This window comes from Cyprinus carpio, chromosome B2, assembly GCF_018340385.1.
Source record: "Cyprinus carpio isolate SPL01 chromosome B2, ASM1834038v1, whole genome shotgun sequence".
Classification (NCBI taxonomy): Eukaryota; Metazoa; Chordata; class Actinopteri; order Cypriniformes; family Cyprinidae; genus Cyprinus; species Cyprinus carpio.
In genome coordinates, this window is record NC_056598.1 from 20,510,829 (window position 1) to 20,528,166 (window position 17,338).

The window sequence follows — 17,338 nt, forward strand, 5'->3', positions numbered from 1 at the left end:
TAGTGTTGTTATTGACTGTGCAAATGTGTCCCTTGCAAATAAACCATAATAAAATTCAATAAAAATACTTTAATATAAGTAAAAGTATCATTAATACAGCATTTAAATGTGTAAACATAAATGCATATGATATCAAAGATTCAGACATAAAATGTAACACTAGTTTTATTTATTTATTTATTTTATGTTTCATTTGTAGTGAATGAGGTTTTGTTTGTTTTTGATTACGTTTTTTTTGTAACCACATACAGGTGTTTCCACAAGTATAATTAAATGTGGGTCTGATAATGCTTGACATCAAAGGGAAAAATGAATTAGAGTTTTTGTACAGCTTCACATAGACTTTGTATCACTGGGCTGCTACTCTTAGAGCACAATAATAGAGAGCTGAATCTGACAGAGTTACACCAGTAATAGTGAGTTCAGTGGATGATTGTGGTGTAGTCGACTGAAAGCGAGGATCAGAGGGGCTCCCACCTCCACCTCGCGGATTCTTATATATTAAATAGTGAAGCTCTCCATTAGGATACTGTCTGTACCAATAAAGTCTAACATTACTGCTGCTTGTATCATATGAGCAGCTCAGGGTTACAGTCTCATCTTCTTTTTTTATGACACTAGTTTCTTGATTTGGTCTAATCTGATCTGCAGTCATCACACCTAAAACAAGCAAACAAAACAAGAATCAAGTAACACAAAACTATCCCAATGGATGTGTCTGGATACACCTGTAATTATTAAAAGAGTCATATTGTACCTGAAATCATAATTAAAATCAGCAGCAGGTGTTTTTCCATGTTGACTAGGTCAGATCAGATGCGTGTTAATGTTGTCTGTGCTCTGAGCTGTGGTTCTGTGTTACTGTGAGTCTCTGCAGTGTCACACTCAAACACACTGGAACTTCCTGCTTTCTGCGTGATGATACAGTCTACCGCTTCTCATGTTTTTGCTTAGAGGAAGGCTTTCACAACTGCAATAAATTATACTTATATTTATTTATTTAGCAGATGATTTTGAAGAAAAATACAAACATAGATGACTTTGTTGTGATGGTTTTAGGCTCATGTGATTTGAGTTAGGAAGTTCCTGCCAATACATTGAGTGTGAAAGTTTTTGTAAGATGTTGTATCTTTCTGTGATTATGACTGCAGTGGATTGATGTTGATTCTGGAACAGTATTGAACAGTTATGATCTATTTCATTTTTCATGTTCACAGTGTTTTAGAGCAGAGTAGTACACAGCAAAGTCTGACATAAGCACATTCTGGATTGTCAGTGGAACTGTTCTTCGTGTGGTTTTAGAAAATGTTGGAGTTGTTATTGTTTTGGATAAGCACATTCTTTATTGTCAGTGTAAGTGTTTTTTTATGTGGTTTGTAAATACTGTACACTCTGCATAAATGTTGGTGCTCTACTTGGTAGTTGTTTGTACCAGAAGAGATAGAAATCTTCATTTGTAGTTGTGGTAAAATAATTGTACAGTAGATTAGCTAGATCTGCTTTATTTGCAGTCTTTTCTCCAGAAGGCTGTTCAACTCTGTCTTGATCCCAGCACACTGAGATTGCCTGCTTTTCAGTCTTTAGCACTAAAGATCTTCCTGATCTCTATGAAATGCTGCTGTGCATTTGAGTCTTTATCTACTTTGATGATTTGCTTCAACAGATTTCTGCAGCCCCCCAAAAAAGTTAACAATGCTTTTAAGTAAATGACTTAATTATTTTTAAAAGACCCTTTCAAATCTAGAATTGATCAAAAATGGACAAATCTACCATTATTTAATTATTTGTTTCTTTTAGAAATATACTATCATTAGGCCATTACTTCGACCATATTATCTAAAATCATTATGATTGTGTCCACCTAAAAATGACAATTTTGTCATTGTCAATAATTTTTAGTTCAGTTTTTACAAAATATTTACTGTACGTTAATTAGAATTAAAAATCAATGAACCAAATAAAATGACTGAACTGAGTTAATAAATAAACACTAAAATTACAACACATCCACAGGATTTTGGGTAATAAGACTTACAGGTGCTTTTCAATAAATTAGAATGTTGTGGAAAAGTTCATTTATTTCAGTAATTCAACTTAAATTGTGAGACTTGTGTATTAAATAAATTCAGTGCACACAGACTGAAGAAGTTTAAGTCTTTGGTTCTTTTAATTGTGATGATTTTGGCTCACATTTAACAAAACCCCACCAATTCACTATCTCAACAAATTACAATACTTCATAAGACCAATAATAATAAAAAAAAATAATAAATAAAAAAACATTTTTAGTGAATTGTTGGCCTTCTGGAAAGTATGTTAATTTACTGTACATGTACTCAGTACTTGGTAGGGGCTCCTTTTTTAATTACTGCCTCAATTCGGCGTGGCATGGTGATCAGAGGTGATCAGTTTGTGGCACTGCTGAAGTGGTATGGAAGCCCAGGTTTCTTTGACAGATAAGACCAAAAAAAAAAAAAAATAGTGAATTATTGGCCTTCTGGAAAGTATGTTAATTTACTGTTATTGTACTGGGTAGGGGGTTCTTTTGAGTTTGCTGGCCAGTCAAGCACAGCAACAGCATGGTCATTTAACCAACTTTTGGTGCTTTTGGCAGTGTGGGCAGGTGCCAAATCCTGCTGGAAAATGAAATCAGCATCTTTAAAAAGTTTGTCAGCAGAAGGAAGCATGAAGTGCTCCACAAATTTTGGTAAACGGGTGTAGAGACTTTGGTTTTCAAAAAACACAATGGACCAACACCAGCAGATGACATTGCACCCCAAATCATCACAGACTGTGGAAACTTAACACTGGACTTCAAGCAATTTGGGCTATGAGCTTGGACTCTAGGACCCTGGTTTCCAAATGAAATATAAAACTTGCTCTTATCTGAAAAGAGGACTTTGGACTAATGGGCAACACTCAGATTCATCCTCTGTTATTCACTGTTAGAAAAAAAGCGCCAACAAGTCGTAGTTTTACGTAACAGTTCGAGTGGTACAAAACGAGCCAATGGTACGCAAAGTACCTTGGTCTGCGGGATTTGCATCGCGAGCTCCGCCCCGCAAAGCGGGTATATAAGGAGAAACGCGAGCAACTCGCATTCAAGCTTTCGCTTCGGAGCCGAGCACATCGCTTGCTGCTATCACCGGAGTGTTACAAGAGCTGGTGTTGGTGTGACGGTGCGATTCAGCGGTTCGTCTGGGTTTCCTGCGACAGCTCCCGCGTTCCCCTGAGTGCTTCAACACCTCTGAAAGAGCAAGATTCTTTCACAAAAAGAGATACGGGCCGATTTGCGTCTTTTTAAAGATGTCATTTCGCCCGTGCGTTTCTGGGTGCGGTCGATACATCGCTCCTCGTGACGGTCACGATCGCTGTGTCACGTGTCTGGGCTTTCAGCACGCTGAGACTGCGTTCGTGGATGGCTCATGTTCTCATTGCGGGGACATGACCATCTCGGCGTTGAGATCGAGACTCGATTACCTTAAAAGGTATAGAGTGCCCTCTGCCACACCCCGTTCTAGCTCTTCTCGTAAGAGGGCTACTTCGGCTGGTGGCCAGGGTGATCTGAGGGTTACGGTGTGGGCTTCCCCGACGAGCCAACCTCCTCGGACCACACCCCCCTCACATACGCCGCAGCCGGTTGAGTTTCCGGATGAGTTTGCTGGACCCTCTCAGGCTCCTGACATCTCATTCGGGGCTCGCGAAGAGGACCGTATGTCGATCGCCGCATCACAAGGCGGGCTTGAGTCCTCGGGAGATGAGGGTTCGGCTGCGTTGCCTCCCTCGGGGGAGTGCCAGCGTTGTCCGAGTCCGATCCCGAGCTGACGGCCGTGCTTTCCCGGGCAGCGGAGAGCATCGGACTTGAGTGGAATCCTCCGCCCTGTCCCGAGCGCTCGAGGCTGGATGATTGGTTCCTGGGGGCTGCTCAGGCGGGTCGCCAGCACCCCCCTCTGGTTCCTTTCTTCCCGGAAGTGCAACAGGAAGTAACCAGTTCATGGAAGGCACCGTTAACTGCCCGAAACCGTTCTGGTACTTCCTCCGCCTTCACTGCCCTCGATGGTGGGGCGGCCAAGGGGTATGCTGGGATTCCCCCGGTGGAGCGTTCTGTTGCGATGCAACTGTGTCTACAGAGCGCCTCCGCTTGGCGTGGTGGTCCCAAGCTGCCCTCCAAGGCCTGTAAGTTCTCATCCACTCTTGTGGCCAAGGCTTACAGAGCTGCGGGCCAGGCCGCCTCTGCCTTGCATGCCATGGCCTCACTTCAGGTCTATCAGGCCAAGCTGCTCCGGCAGCTGCACGAGGGCAGTGCTGACCCAGGGGTTTTGCAGGAGGCGCGCACTGCTACCGACCTCGCTCTCCAGGCGACGAAGGTCACTGCGCGCTCCTTGGGTCAGGTGATGTCCACTTTGGTGGTCCAGGAGCGCCACCTATGGCTGAACCTGGCAGATATGAGGGAGTCTGATCGGGCTCAGCTCCTCAACTCCCCGGTCTCCCAGGATGGCCTCTTCGGCGACTCGGTAGAGAGCTTTGCCCAGCAGTTCTCTGCCGCCCAGAAGCAGTCTGAGGCCATCAGACACATCCTGCCCCGGCGGCCCACTGCTGCTTTCACCCTGCCGCCGGCGCAGCCGCCGCAGCCTGCTCGTCGCCGAGGGCGCCCCCCCTGTGGCCTCCTCCACTCCTGCTCGGCCACAGCAGCAGCCTTCACCCCGGCCGCAGCGAGGAGATGGCCGCAGAAGGGCGGCGCAACCCGTCTCTGCCCCTAAGCCCGCCAAACGCCAGGCCAAGCGGCGTTCCTGAGACGGGCGACCCGGAGTTGGAGACGTCAGCTCGTCAGGAGATGGTAGCAGGACCACTCCTTCCCCCGGAGGAGGGCCGGGGGAGAATCCTTTGTTCTCATTTTCATTTTGTTCCGCCACTGGCCCTGCGGCCGGTGGTACCCAAACCTTCACTAAAAGAGCTGTTTCCTCTACCTCCGGGTCCCAAGAGGCCACGAACGACAGTTGGCGACGTGCTTCCTCGCCGCTCTCGTTCTCCTCTCCCTTTGCCAGTTTCCATGCAAAGCCGGCTCGAGAACGCTTCGCCTTCTCATGCCCTCTTTGCTGCTTGGAGTCAGACGAGTGCTCGCACTCGGCCCCCGCTAAGGGACGCTATGCCTCCCATGCTGGGGCTGTCTGCTCCACCACGCTGCCCCACCGTGGGTACGCCTGTAGTCCCCTTGACCCCGCTGGTTCGGTTTCTGGGAGCCTGGCTAGAGCTCCCCAGGCTGTCCCGCTGGCTCATCCGAACGATCAGGCTCGGCTACGTGATTCAGTTCGCCCGGCGTCCCCCCCAGGTTTTGGGGGTGTCCGCGCGACGATGGTGGGCAAGGATGCCCCTGTCATGCGCGCGGAGGGTCGCGACCCTGCTGGCAAAGGGCGCGATAGAGCCGTTCCCTCCAGCCGACATGAAGTCCGGCTTTTACAGCCCTTACTTCATAGTACCCAAGAAGACAGGTGGGTTACGGCCAATCCTGGACTTGCGTGTTTTGAACCGAGCTCTGCAAAGACTCCCGTTCAAGATGCTAACGCCCAAGCGCATTTTCGAATGCATTCGTCCTATGGATTGGTTTGCAGCGATCGACCTGAAGGACGCGTACTTTCATGTCTCCATTCTTCCTCGACACAGACCGTTTCTTCGGTTTGCTTTCGAGGGGCAGGCATATCAGTACAAGGTTCTCCCATTCGGGTTGGCCCTGTCTCCCCGCGTCTTTACGAAGGTCGCGGAGGGGGCCCTGGCTCCTCTCAGGGAACAAGGTGTCCGTATCCTCAACTACCTCGACGACTGGCTGATCCTAGCTCACTCTCGAGAACGGTTGTGCGAGCACAGGGATCTGGTGCTCAGACACCTTGCCCGACTGGGTCTTCAGGTCAACTGGGAAAAGAGCAAGCTCTCCCCTGTGCAGAGGATCTCTTTTCTCGGTATGGAAATAGACTCGGTCGCCATGTTCGCGCAGCTTACAGACGAGCGCACGCAGTCACTGCTGAATTGCCTGAGACAATTCGAGGGCAAGAGAGTGGTTCCACTGAAACTGTTTCAGAGGCTCCTGGGGCATATGGCGTCCGCGGCGGCAGTCATACCGCTCGGGTTACTCCATATGAGACCGCTTCAGCACTGGCTTCACGACCGAGTCCCGAGATGGGCATGGCAACGGGGCACGCTCCGAGTGACCATCACTCCGGCCTGCCGCCGAAACTTCACCCCGTGGTTGGACCCCTTGTTTCTACGGGCCGGCGTGCCCCTACAACCGGTGTCCAGACATGTTGTTGTGTCAACAGATGCCTCTGCCACGGGCTGGGGTGCCATGTGCAACGGGCATGCTGCATCGGGCTCCTGGACAGGACCCCGACTTCAGTGGCATGTCAATTGCCTCGAGTTGCTAGCAGTACGTCTTGCTCTGCACCGCTTCAGGGCCCTGCTGAAGGACAAGCACGTTCTGGTCCGTACGGACAACACTGCGACCGTAGCGTACATCAACCGTCAGGGTGGTCTACGCTCCCGCCGCATGTCGCAACTCGCTCGCCATCTCCTCTTGTGGAGTCACAAGCATCTGGGGTCGCTTCGTGCCATTCACATCCCGGGCAGGCTCAATCGTGCAGCCGACGAGCTCTCACGGCAGCAGTCTCGCCCCGGGGAATGGAGACTCCACTCCCAGTCGGTTCAGCTGATTTGGGAACACTTCGGAGACGCTCAGGTAGACCTGTTTGCCTCTCCAGAAAATTCCCACTGCCAGTTGTTTTACTCCCTGACCGAGGGCACCCTCGGCACGGACGCCCTGGCACACAGCTGGCCGCTGGGCCTGCGCAAGTATGCGTTTCCCCCAGTGAGACTTCTTGCACAGACGTTGTGCAAGATCAGGGAGGACGAGGAGCAGGTCCTCATGGTTGCGCCTTTTTGGCCCGGCCAGACCAGGTTCCCCGAACTTGTACTCCTCGCGATAGCCCCTCCCTGGCCAATTCCTCTGAGGGAGGACCTTCTTTCTCAGAGACGGGGCACCCTCTGGCACCCACGTCCCGATCTGTGGAACCTACATGTGTGGGTTCTGGATGGGTCATGGAAGGTTTAGGTACCTTGCCACCACAGGTGGTAGCTAACATCACTTCAGCTAGAGCCATGTCCACCAGACATGCCTATGCTTTGAAGTGGAACCTCTTCGTCACTTGGTGTTCTTCACGGCGTGAGGACCCCTGGAAATGTCCGATTGGGTCAGTGCTTTCCTTTCTTCAGGAGGGGTTGGAACGAAGGCTGTCTCCTTCCACCCTCAAAGTCTATGTGGCCGCCATTTCGGCTCACCATGACTCTGTTGAAGGTAAGTCTCTTGGGAGGCACGATCTGATCATCAGGTTCCTGAGAGGAGCAAGGAGGCTTAACCCGCCTCGCCCTCAGCAAGTCCCCTCTTGGGACCTCGCAGTGGTTCTATCAGCACTGCAGAGAGCTCCCTTCGAACCCTTTCTCTCAGTAGAGCTAAAGTTTTTATCTTTGAAAACTGCGCTCCTGACGGCTTTGGCTTCGGTGTGAAGAGGGTCGGGGACCTGCAGGCATTTTCAGTTGACGAAGCGTGCCTGGAATTCGGGCCGGCTAACTCTCACGTTATCCTGAGACCCCGGCCTGGGTACGTGCCCAAAGTTCCCACCACTCCTTTTAGGGATCAGGTGGTGAACTTGCAAGCGCTGCCCCTGGAGGAGGCAGACCCAGCCTTGGCACTGCTCTGTCCAGTACGTGCGCTTCGCACCTATGTGGACAGAACTCGGTGCCTTAGGACCTCAGACCAGCTCTTTGTCTGTTACGGAGGCCAGCAGAAGGGAAAGGCTGTCTCCAAGCAGAGGTTATCCCACTGGATAGTGGATGCCATTGTCCTGGCTTATCAGGCTCAAGACCTGCCATGCCCCCTAGGGGTGAGAGCTCACTCAACTAGGAGCGTAGCTTCCTCCTGGGCGCTGGCGCATGGCGCCTCGCTGGCAGACATCTGTAGAGCTGCGGGCTGGGCGACACCTAACACATTCGCGAGATTTTATAATCTCCGTGTAGAGCCCGTGTCCTCCCGGGTACTCGCCCCTTCGGGCCAGTAAGGACCTGCTCGGTGTCAATCCGCTTGCTGCGCCATTCCACTCCACGGACTGGATGCGTGCGCTATTCCCCTCAGGTGAGTTTCCTCAGTCGGAACCCTGGGTTCCTCCAGCACTGTTGATGTCCAACACTTGCGTACATGCCCTTTGGTCAGCCCTGTGTGGGACTAGGTACCTCCATGTGTTGTGATTCCCCTCTTCTGGGTAATCCCATGTGTGTATCTCCACAGTAAGTCTCTCTGCAGCATGTGTCTTTCCCTTGGCAAGCCCCTTGCCAGCTCTGTCGTTGAAACTTCCACCCTGCGGGCTGGGTACCTCAGAGTTCTTATGTATCACCGCCTTGGTAGATACCTGCCTTCGGTAAGTCCTCCCACGGGCAGGTGGCATGCTAGCATACATCCAGCTGGAATATGCTACCCAGTGTATTCTGTGTGAGCTATAGGCCCTCACTCGTGCTGGCCTCACGACAGGGTGCTATCACTCACAAGGGTCGCTGGAAGACAGCCATGTGGCGTTTTGTAAGGGACCCCATTCGTAACGTCGAACGTGACCGACTGAAAGGGAACGTCTTGGTTACGTATGTAACCCTCGTTCCCTGAAGGAGGGAACGGAGACGTTACGTCCCCTTGCCACATCGCTGTTCCGCTGAATGGCCGGGTCACTGGCTCGGCTCCTCAGCGAAGACTTGAATGCGAGTTGCTCGCGTTGCTCCTTATATACCCGCTTTGCGGGGCGGAGCTCGCGATGCAAATCCCGCAGACCAAGGTACTTTGTGTACCATTGGCTCGTTTTGTACCACTCGAAGGTGATTGGGCTATCGGGCGAGATCCCATTCGTAACGTCTCCGTTCCCTCCTTCAGGGAACGAGGGTTACATACGTAACCAAGACGTTCTTCTTCTCCTTAACCCAGGTAAGACACCTCAGGAGTGGCTTAACAAGAGGAATACAACAACTGTAGCCAAATTCCTCGACACGTCTGTGTGTGGTGCTCTTGATGCCTTGACCGCAGCCTCAGTCCATTCCTTGTGAAGTTCACTCAAATTCTTGAATCGATTTTGTTTGACAATCCTCATAAGGCTGCGGTTCTCTCGGTTGGTTGTGCATCTTTTTCTTCCACACTTTTTCCTTCCACTAAACTTTCCTTCCACTAAACTTTTCCTTCCATGTCACCATATTCTAATTTGTTGAGATGGGTTTTTGTTAAATGTGAGCCAAAATCATCACAATTAAAAGAACCAAAGACTTAAACTACTTCAGTCTGTGTGCATTGAATTTATTTAATACACAAGTTTCACAATTTGAGTTGAATTACTGAAATAAATGAACTTTTCCAAGACATTCTAATTTATTGAGAAGCACCTGTAGATCATGCTGGTTGTGATAATCACTTAGGTAATTGTAACACAATAAAAACATAGTAATCTTAAAAATAATACAATTGTGATGCTATTATCTGAAATTACCTACATTTATTATGTTGTCTGTATGAAAATGCTTACAAATTTATGTATCTTCTTTTGTGCAATGTTATGTGGATGTTTATGATTTTGTGTATTTTATTTTAGGTTCAGCTGGGGTCCCAGTACCACTATATGTCTGAGCCTCTTTCCACATTAAATACTGAGGTTCTCTATTAAGATACTGTCTGTACCAGTAAAGTGTAACATATCTGCTGCTTGTATCATATGTGCAGCTCAGAATCACGGACTCTCCTTCTGTACTAATGATATTTGCACCCTTGTTTGGCCCAATCTGGTCTGCAGCCATCACACCTGCAAGTATTAAAATAAATATTTGCTTACATTTTGAAAAATCAGTTTACATACAGTTCAATCAATTACATCAATCACATTAAACACAATTATCTATTTTCCTTAGCATTGGCACCAAAGGGTATTTTACCTGAAATCAAGATTAATATCAGTGTCTGTCCATGTTTACTAAGTCATCAGTTCTGTTGATGCTCTTCTGTTCTCTGGGTTGTGATTATTGTGATGGGTTTTGCAGGAACTGAGTCATACTAATCTGGAACTTCCTGTTATCTGTTGAGAGGATGCACATTTTGGTAAATAAATGAAAGAGTTAGAGAAGCAGATCTGTAAATGACATGTTATTTATTAAATAAAAAGGAGGAGCTAATGATCCTGTAATGAGGCTTGATAATATGAATCTGTGAATCTGTGGTGTATATTGCCATCTTATGGTAAAATAATTACAACATAAAAATGAAGTGTAATTTCTTAGTTTCCAAATTAATTAATTAGTTAGTAAGTTTGTTTTAATGTATTGATAAAATGAATGAGAATCAAAGTCTGATGGAATAAATTCAGTGTCTGAGTCAGCAGTTTGGGAATTTTATTCTCTTTATTGTTTTGAGATTCAGTCTAGAAAATGTAACAATATCATATGGGATGAATGTGCATCAGTATCATGTGGATTTGCACCTCGTCATATAACTGAGTACTTCCTCTGTTTTTTTTTTTTTGTTGTTTTTTTTTTGTTTTTGTTTTTTTTTACTTACTTTAAATTGACTTACCATATTTATACATAGTTGATCTATGAGGTAAAGGAACAGAAATTCTATTTTCAAAAACTTTGGGTTAATCTCACAGAGGTCTTCTTTAAATGTTGGTATAATGTCACATGATATACTCATAAATGGAGAGAGCAATGCTCACCCCTTGTGGATTAAGTTTGAAACTGCTAAACGTGATGATATTCTGCAAACTGTGGATTAATTTTTGGTATGATTAACTTTTTTTTATTAAATGCTTAATCACCACTATACTTATGTTTTACTTAAGTATGTTATAAAGCTTTTCATTCATTTTAAGAATAACTGAGTATGTACTGCATGCTTACAGTCTGAGTTTAAATGATCTTATGACACAGTCTCTGTCAGGTTCAGCAAAATACCCTCAGATACTGTATAAATGCCTCTTTTCCCACTACCTGGGGAAAAAGCATATGCAATTAAAGTTGATTTTATCACCTCTTTGAACATGGTTGCCTTATAAAATGTTATGACTATCTGGAATAACATATTTTAACATTATCTTTGTGTCACCCTTTCTGTTTCTGCAATGCTGTGTGTCAGGTTTTTGTACAGTGTTCTTGTGTTTCCTGTCACTGTGGGCTGCAGAGCACAGTAGTACAGAGCAGAGTCTGATGTTGTTGTTTAGGAGATAATAAGATCCACATGGCTTTCTTTGTCTTTGGTGACTTTGGCAGTGAATCTGGAATCTACAATAGAATCCTGAGCTTGTTCTGATCTGTCTGAGATGAGCACAATGAACTGAGGAGTTGATCCGGGATACTGACGGTACCAGTAGAGTGTGAATGCAGATGAATAACTGCAGGATAATTTAACACTTGAACCCTCATCAGCAAACTCCAGTGTTTTGGTTGGTTTGATTTCATTTCCATGCGTTGCATCTGAAAATATAGATCAAATCTTAAAGAACAGGTTTTTAAACTGAATCTATATTAAATTTAGATGTATCAGTATTGAATGCAATATACAATGTGAACACTTTATACTTAATTTTGAGAAGAAATTAGCAGTTCTGGCTGTGTTCTGAGTACTGTGATGCAAGACACAAAGCATTTCAATACTTACATGCAAAGGCAGAAATTAGAATGACAGAATGGAGCATCATTGTGTGTGTTTCTTATTCTCTCTCTAACAGACTTGAAGTTTAAGAAGATCACATCAGGTATCAGTGCTTTAAACCCCACCTCTTCCAGACAGCTATTTGAGAGAGAAGATCAGATCTGTTTCATACACCCCTAGATAATTTAATTATTATTCATATCCTATTGTACCCTCTTTTGGTTACTTACTTCTGTAACTTTCATATAATATACATACATATGAACTACATTGTCCCTCATACTTTGGTTGTTACAATACTTTAGATCTCATAAATTTGATCACATTCATTTTGCACAGCACTAACTAAATAATTAGATTTTTAAAATTACAGTAAAGTTAGCATATTGGTTACCAGCAAGTCAGTCTTTGGTTACCAACATTTTTCGAAGTATTTTATTTTGTGTTCAGTAGAAAAGTAAAGTCATATCTTTGGTTACCAACATTTTTCGAAGATTTTTATACAGTGTTTTTGAATATATTTGATAACAGGAGTGGTTTTTGGTAGATTTCAGTGTCTTTGTTTTTATGCTTGTTGAGTGTCGAGTGTGTTTCAGTCACTGTGGGCCTCAGAGCACAGTAGTACACAGCAGAGTCAGACACATGTAGGTTCTTGATCATCAGTGGAACTGTTCTTGATGTGGAGTCCAGTGTAGCAGAAAATCTGTCTTTGAATTCATCCTCAATTGTTCCTTTACCAACTGTAAATTCACTCAGAATGAATGTTGGTGATCTGTTTGGTAGTTGTTTGTACCAGAAGAGATAAGCATTAGTAAAACTGGTAGAGTAATTGCACAGCAGAGTAACTTGAGCTGCTTCATCTGCAGTCATTTGTCTTGAAGCTTGTTCAACTTTGTCTTGTCCCCAGCACACTGGAAAATAGATTTAGCCATTCTTCATGTACTGACAGTGAGAATCTCAAACAGATAACATGTAAATTATGAAATAATGTTCTTACCAAACTCATGAGCAGTGAAGAAAAGTGTAATAATCACACACATTGCCATTGTCACTTAAAGGTGAAAAGGGAGAATATTTTATCAGAACTTTCCAGAAGTGTTTTCTTCTTGCTGTATGGGTTTTCTCTTTCTCTGTATGTTTCAGATTCTTCATGAGGTTCAGCTTTATATAAGAATTTGAGGAATAATGCCTCCTTGTGGTGAGTTTGAATAGATTTTGCTGACCTGGACTATTTATATTTAATTGTACCATATTCTGACATGATTCACAACAGCTCAGAACTGATTTTAGAATCAATTAATCAGAATAAATGTGAAGAAAAATGACTTTTATTTGACGTTTGCACTGTATGACGAATTTGACTTTGAGTGGAAAACTTTCCTTTAAGAGACTCAGGCAGACTTCATACAAGATATCATGCAGAGGAAATATTAATAATAATGTGATATTTAGTCAAATCTACATGATTGTGATGTACTGTAATTCAGGATCTTGGTCCACCCTCTTCCATAGTTTGGTAACTGTAGTGGGTTTCTTAGCCATACCTTTGTCGCCAAGGATTTTCCAGAGATTTTCAGTCAGTTTAGATGAGGATTCTGTTTTTTATACTGTGCTTCAGGATAAAATTAATTTAAATTTTGTTAGGATAACTTCAAATAGGACTAAGCAGTGACCTTCAGGTTTAGGAAATTATAGGTTGTTCTCTAATTTTGATCTCCACTCAACATTTTTCGAAGTATTTTATTTTGTGTGCAGTAGAAAAGTAAAGTCATACAGAAATGTTATTTTGATCTTTCACTTTTTTTTTCTTTTCCCTTTATAATTTTAAGTAAGTGGCATCACTAACCACACACGTGTTTCCACAAGTATAATTATATTGTGTGTATTAAAGATTGTGGGTTTGATGTGGCTTGAGATCAAAGTGTAAAATTAATTTGAGTTTTTGTACAGCTTCACATAGACTTTGTATCACTGGACTGCTACTCTTAGAGCACAATAATAGAGAGCTGAATCTGACAAAGTTACACCAGTAATAATGAGTTCAGTGGATGTTTCTGATGTAGTCGACTGAAAGCGGGTCCAGCTGGGGTCCCAGTGTTACTCCATCCCCGAGCATCTTTCCACATTAAAATACTGAGGTTCTCTATTAAGATACTGTCTGCCAATAAAGTGTAAAATATCTGCTGCTTGTATCATATGTGCAGCTGAGGGTCACAGACTCATCTTCCTTCATGACACTGGTTTCTTTTTTGGCCTAATCTGGTCTGCAGTCATCACACCTAAATCAAAGAAATAAGACAATTACTCAGTCAAGCTTCACAAAATTATTTCTTACACTGTTTTTTCTACTGTACATCAAAGGGAGTCACACATTACCTGGAGTCAGAATAAATATCAGAAACATGCATTTGATCATGCTTACTAGGTCAGATCAGAGTATTAATGTTCTCTGTGCTCCAATTCTAATGTATGAGTTCAGTGCTCACAGAAGGGTGTGTCTTAAGACTTCTTTCTCTTTCTTTTTTGTAAACTTTGATGGTTTCAGATGCAGGTGATTGGTTGGAGGTGACAGTTTTGAACACAAGCACAAGAGCCTTGAAAAAAAGAAATCAGAAAGTATGTGATTTGTTTACACATTCTGGGTCACTGTACTGCACTCTGTTTAAAAAAAGTTGAAGTGATAAAAATAATGAAACACAATGGAAATACGATAGATGCACTCTCCCGCTCTAGAACTTCACAACTTCATGACTCTAGATTCATCTTGAACTTTTAAATGGTTTGATGCTTTGGTTACCAACAGAGGGCACTTTATTGTTTATTACTGATGATTCTGACTTGATAGCTTATGAATTATGATACCTTTTATAATGTTTTTACTTGGTTTATTGCGTTGGCAAAGTTGGAGTTTTTATTTATTTTGTATGTTTTTGTATGAGTGTTGAGTGTGTTTCAGTCACTTGACTTGATAGCTTATGAATTGTACACAGCAGAGTCAGACACACGTAGATTCTTGATCATCAGTGGGAACTGTTCTTGATGTTGTATCCAGTTTTGCATAAAATCTCTTCTTAAAATCAGACTCAGTTGTTCCTTCACTGAATGGATATTTGTTCAGAATGAATGTTGGTGATTTGTTTGATAGTTGTTTGTACCAGAAGAGATAAAAATTTGTAGTTTTGGTTGTGTAATTGCATGTAAAAGTTACGTGATCTGCTTCATTTGCAGTCATTTCTCTTGGAGGCTGTTCAACTCTGTCTTGCCCCCAGCACACTGGAAAAAAGATTTAATTATTAATCTTTTACATATGAAGTAACTCAGATATAAAGAAATAAAAAAGTGTAAATGATTAACTTTCTTACCAAAATGTTGTGCTGTGAAGAAAAACATAATAATCACCCATTTTTCCATTGTTGAGATAAAGAGATTAATATTTTAATGTGTATTATAGCTCTTGATTTCCTCTGTGTTCCTCATCTCTTGATATTTAAAGTCTTAAGGTCCGTAGACACAGCTCCTTAAAGACACTTTGAGGGATGCTGCCATCCTGTGGTGAATTTATGTATTCATTACCAACATTTTTATCCAAAGTAACTTTAAATGAAATGCAATTAGAATCAATACATTCAGATACCAAAGCAGTAAGAACAATACACTTAATGTTATTAGATTTCTGTAAACACAGGAGTACTACCTTGGAGACATGCTTCCAGGGGAGGTGTGTTGTTTTGGAGATTGCAGTGATTTGAGATGAAAAGATTAGGATATTAGTAACAAACCTTTTTGAATTAAATTGAATTTAAATTAGTTTAAATTAATAATGCTTGTTTTGTTTGCCAGCTTTGTAATAAAAATTCTTTATAACAAATGTCATGATAAAGACACCCTGCGTCTGTATACACAGATTTATGGTTTGTCAAGAGAAACAGAAAAACATTTTAAGTTTAATTAAATTAATAATAACACCAATTAAAATATGTGACAATAAGAAGACAAAATGAAACACTAAACATTGTAATATTTCCAGAGCACAGTAGTACACAGCGGAGTCAGACACACAGAGATTTTGGATTGTCAGAGGAACTGATTTTGTTAGTGTGTTCAGACTTGCATTAAATCTCTTCTTAAACTCTTCCTCATTATTTCCATAAGTAGCAACTCTGTTCAGCATGTGCTTTGGGAATCCATTTACTTTTTGCTGATACCAGAAGAGAGTTGGGCTTGGATCAGTGGTTGTATATAAACAATTGATTATTACAGCTGCACCTTCATCTGCTGTTTCTACTCTAATATTCTGGCTGACGACATCCTCAGATTTGATGATTATAAATGACAACTAAGTAAAATCCCAAATTCAGTATCTCAGAAAATTAGAATATTACTTAAGACCAATACAAAGAAAGGATCTTGGGCAACTGAAAAGTATGAACATGAAAAGGTTGCTCTGATAGTGGCCTTCAGCTCTTCTGCATTCTTGGGTCTGGCATATCGCATCTTCCTCTTCACAATACCCCATAGATTTTCTATGGGGTTAAGATCAGGCGAGTTTGCTGGCCAATTAAGAACAGGGATACCATGGTCCTTAAACCAGGTACTGGTAGCTTTGGCACTGTGTGCAGGTGCCAAGTCCTGTTGGAAAATGAAATCTGCATCTCCATAAAGTTGGTCAGCAGCAGGAAGCATGAAGTGCTCTAAAACTTCCTGCTATACGGCTGCTTTGACCTTGGACCTCAGAAAACACAGTGGACCAACACCAGCAGATGACATGGCACCCCAAACCATCACTGACTGTGGAAACTTTACACTGGACCTCAAGCAACATGGATTGTGTGCCTCTCCTCTCTTCCTCCAGACTCTGGGTTCCCTGATTTCCAAACCATCACTGACTGTCGAATTGATCAGAGAACATAACTTTGGACCACTCAGCAGCAGTCCAGTCCTTTTTGTCTTAAGCCTATATACGAGAAGCTTCTGACGCTGTCTGTTGTTCAAGAGTGGCAGCTGAAACCCATGTCTTGCATATGTCTGTGTGTAGTGGTTCTTGAAGCACTGACTCCAAATGCAGTCCAGTCTTTGTGAATCTCCCCCCCTCCTGCTGCAGTCAACTCTTTATTAATCTCTCTAACATTTTTGAATGGGTTTTGTTTCATACACTTTTTTCTACCACATCTTTTCCTTCCCTTCGCCTCTCTATTAATGTGGTTGGACACAGAGCTCTGTGAACAGCCAGCCTCTTTTGCAATGACCTTTTGTGTCTTGCCCTCCTTGTGCAAGGTGTCAATGGTCGTCTTTTGGACATCTGTCAAGCCAGCAGCCATCACACCTGTAAACATGAAAATAAATATTTGCTTATATTTTAAAAAATCATGTCAGTTAATTTCAGTTACCTTACACTTAATTATATATTTTCCTTAGCATGGCATCAAAGGGTATTTTACCTGAAATCATGATTAATATCAGTACCAAGTGTCTGTCCATGTTTACTAAGTCAGATCAATTCTGTTGATGCCCGTCTGTTCTCTGGGTTGTGATGATTGTGATGAGTTTTTGCAGGAACTGAGTCATACAATCAATCAGGAACTTCCTGCTCTCTGTTGAGATGATGCTCATTTTGGTAAAATGAAT

At 43.3% G+C, this 17,338-nt stretch overlaps 1 gene segment (V, D, J or C); it reads right to left on the minus strand.

The window, feature by feature from the left end:
• Positions 1-11,278: 11,278 nt before the first annotated feature.
• LOC109074608 lies at positions 11,279-11,870 on the minus strand. The segment is given in 2 exon segments: positions 11,279-11,535; positions 11,720-11,870. Coding segments are annotated over 2 exon segments (297 nt in total).
• Positions 11,871-17,338: the final 5,468 nt, after the last annotated feature.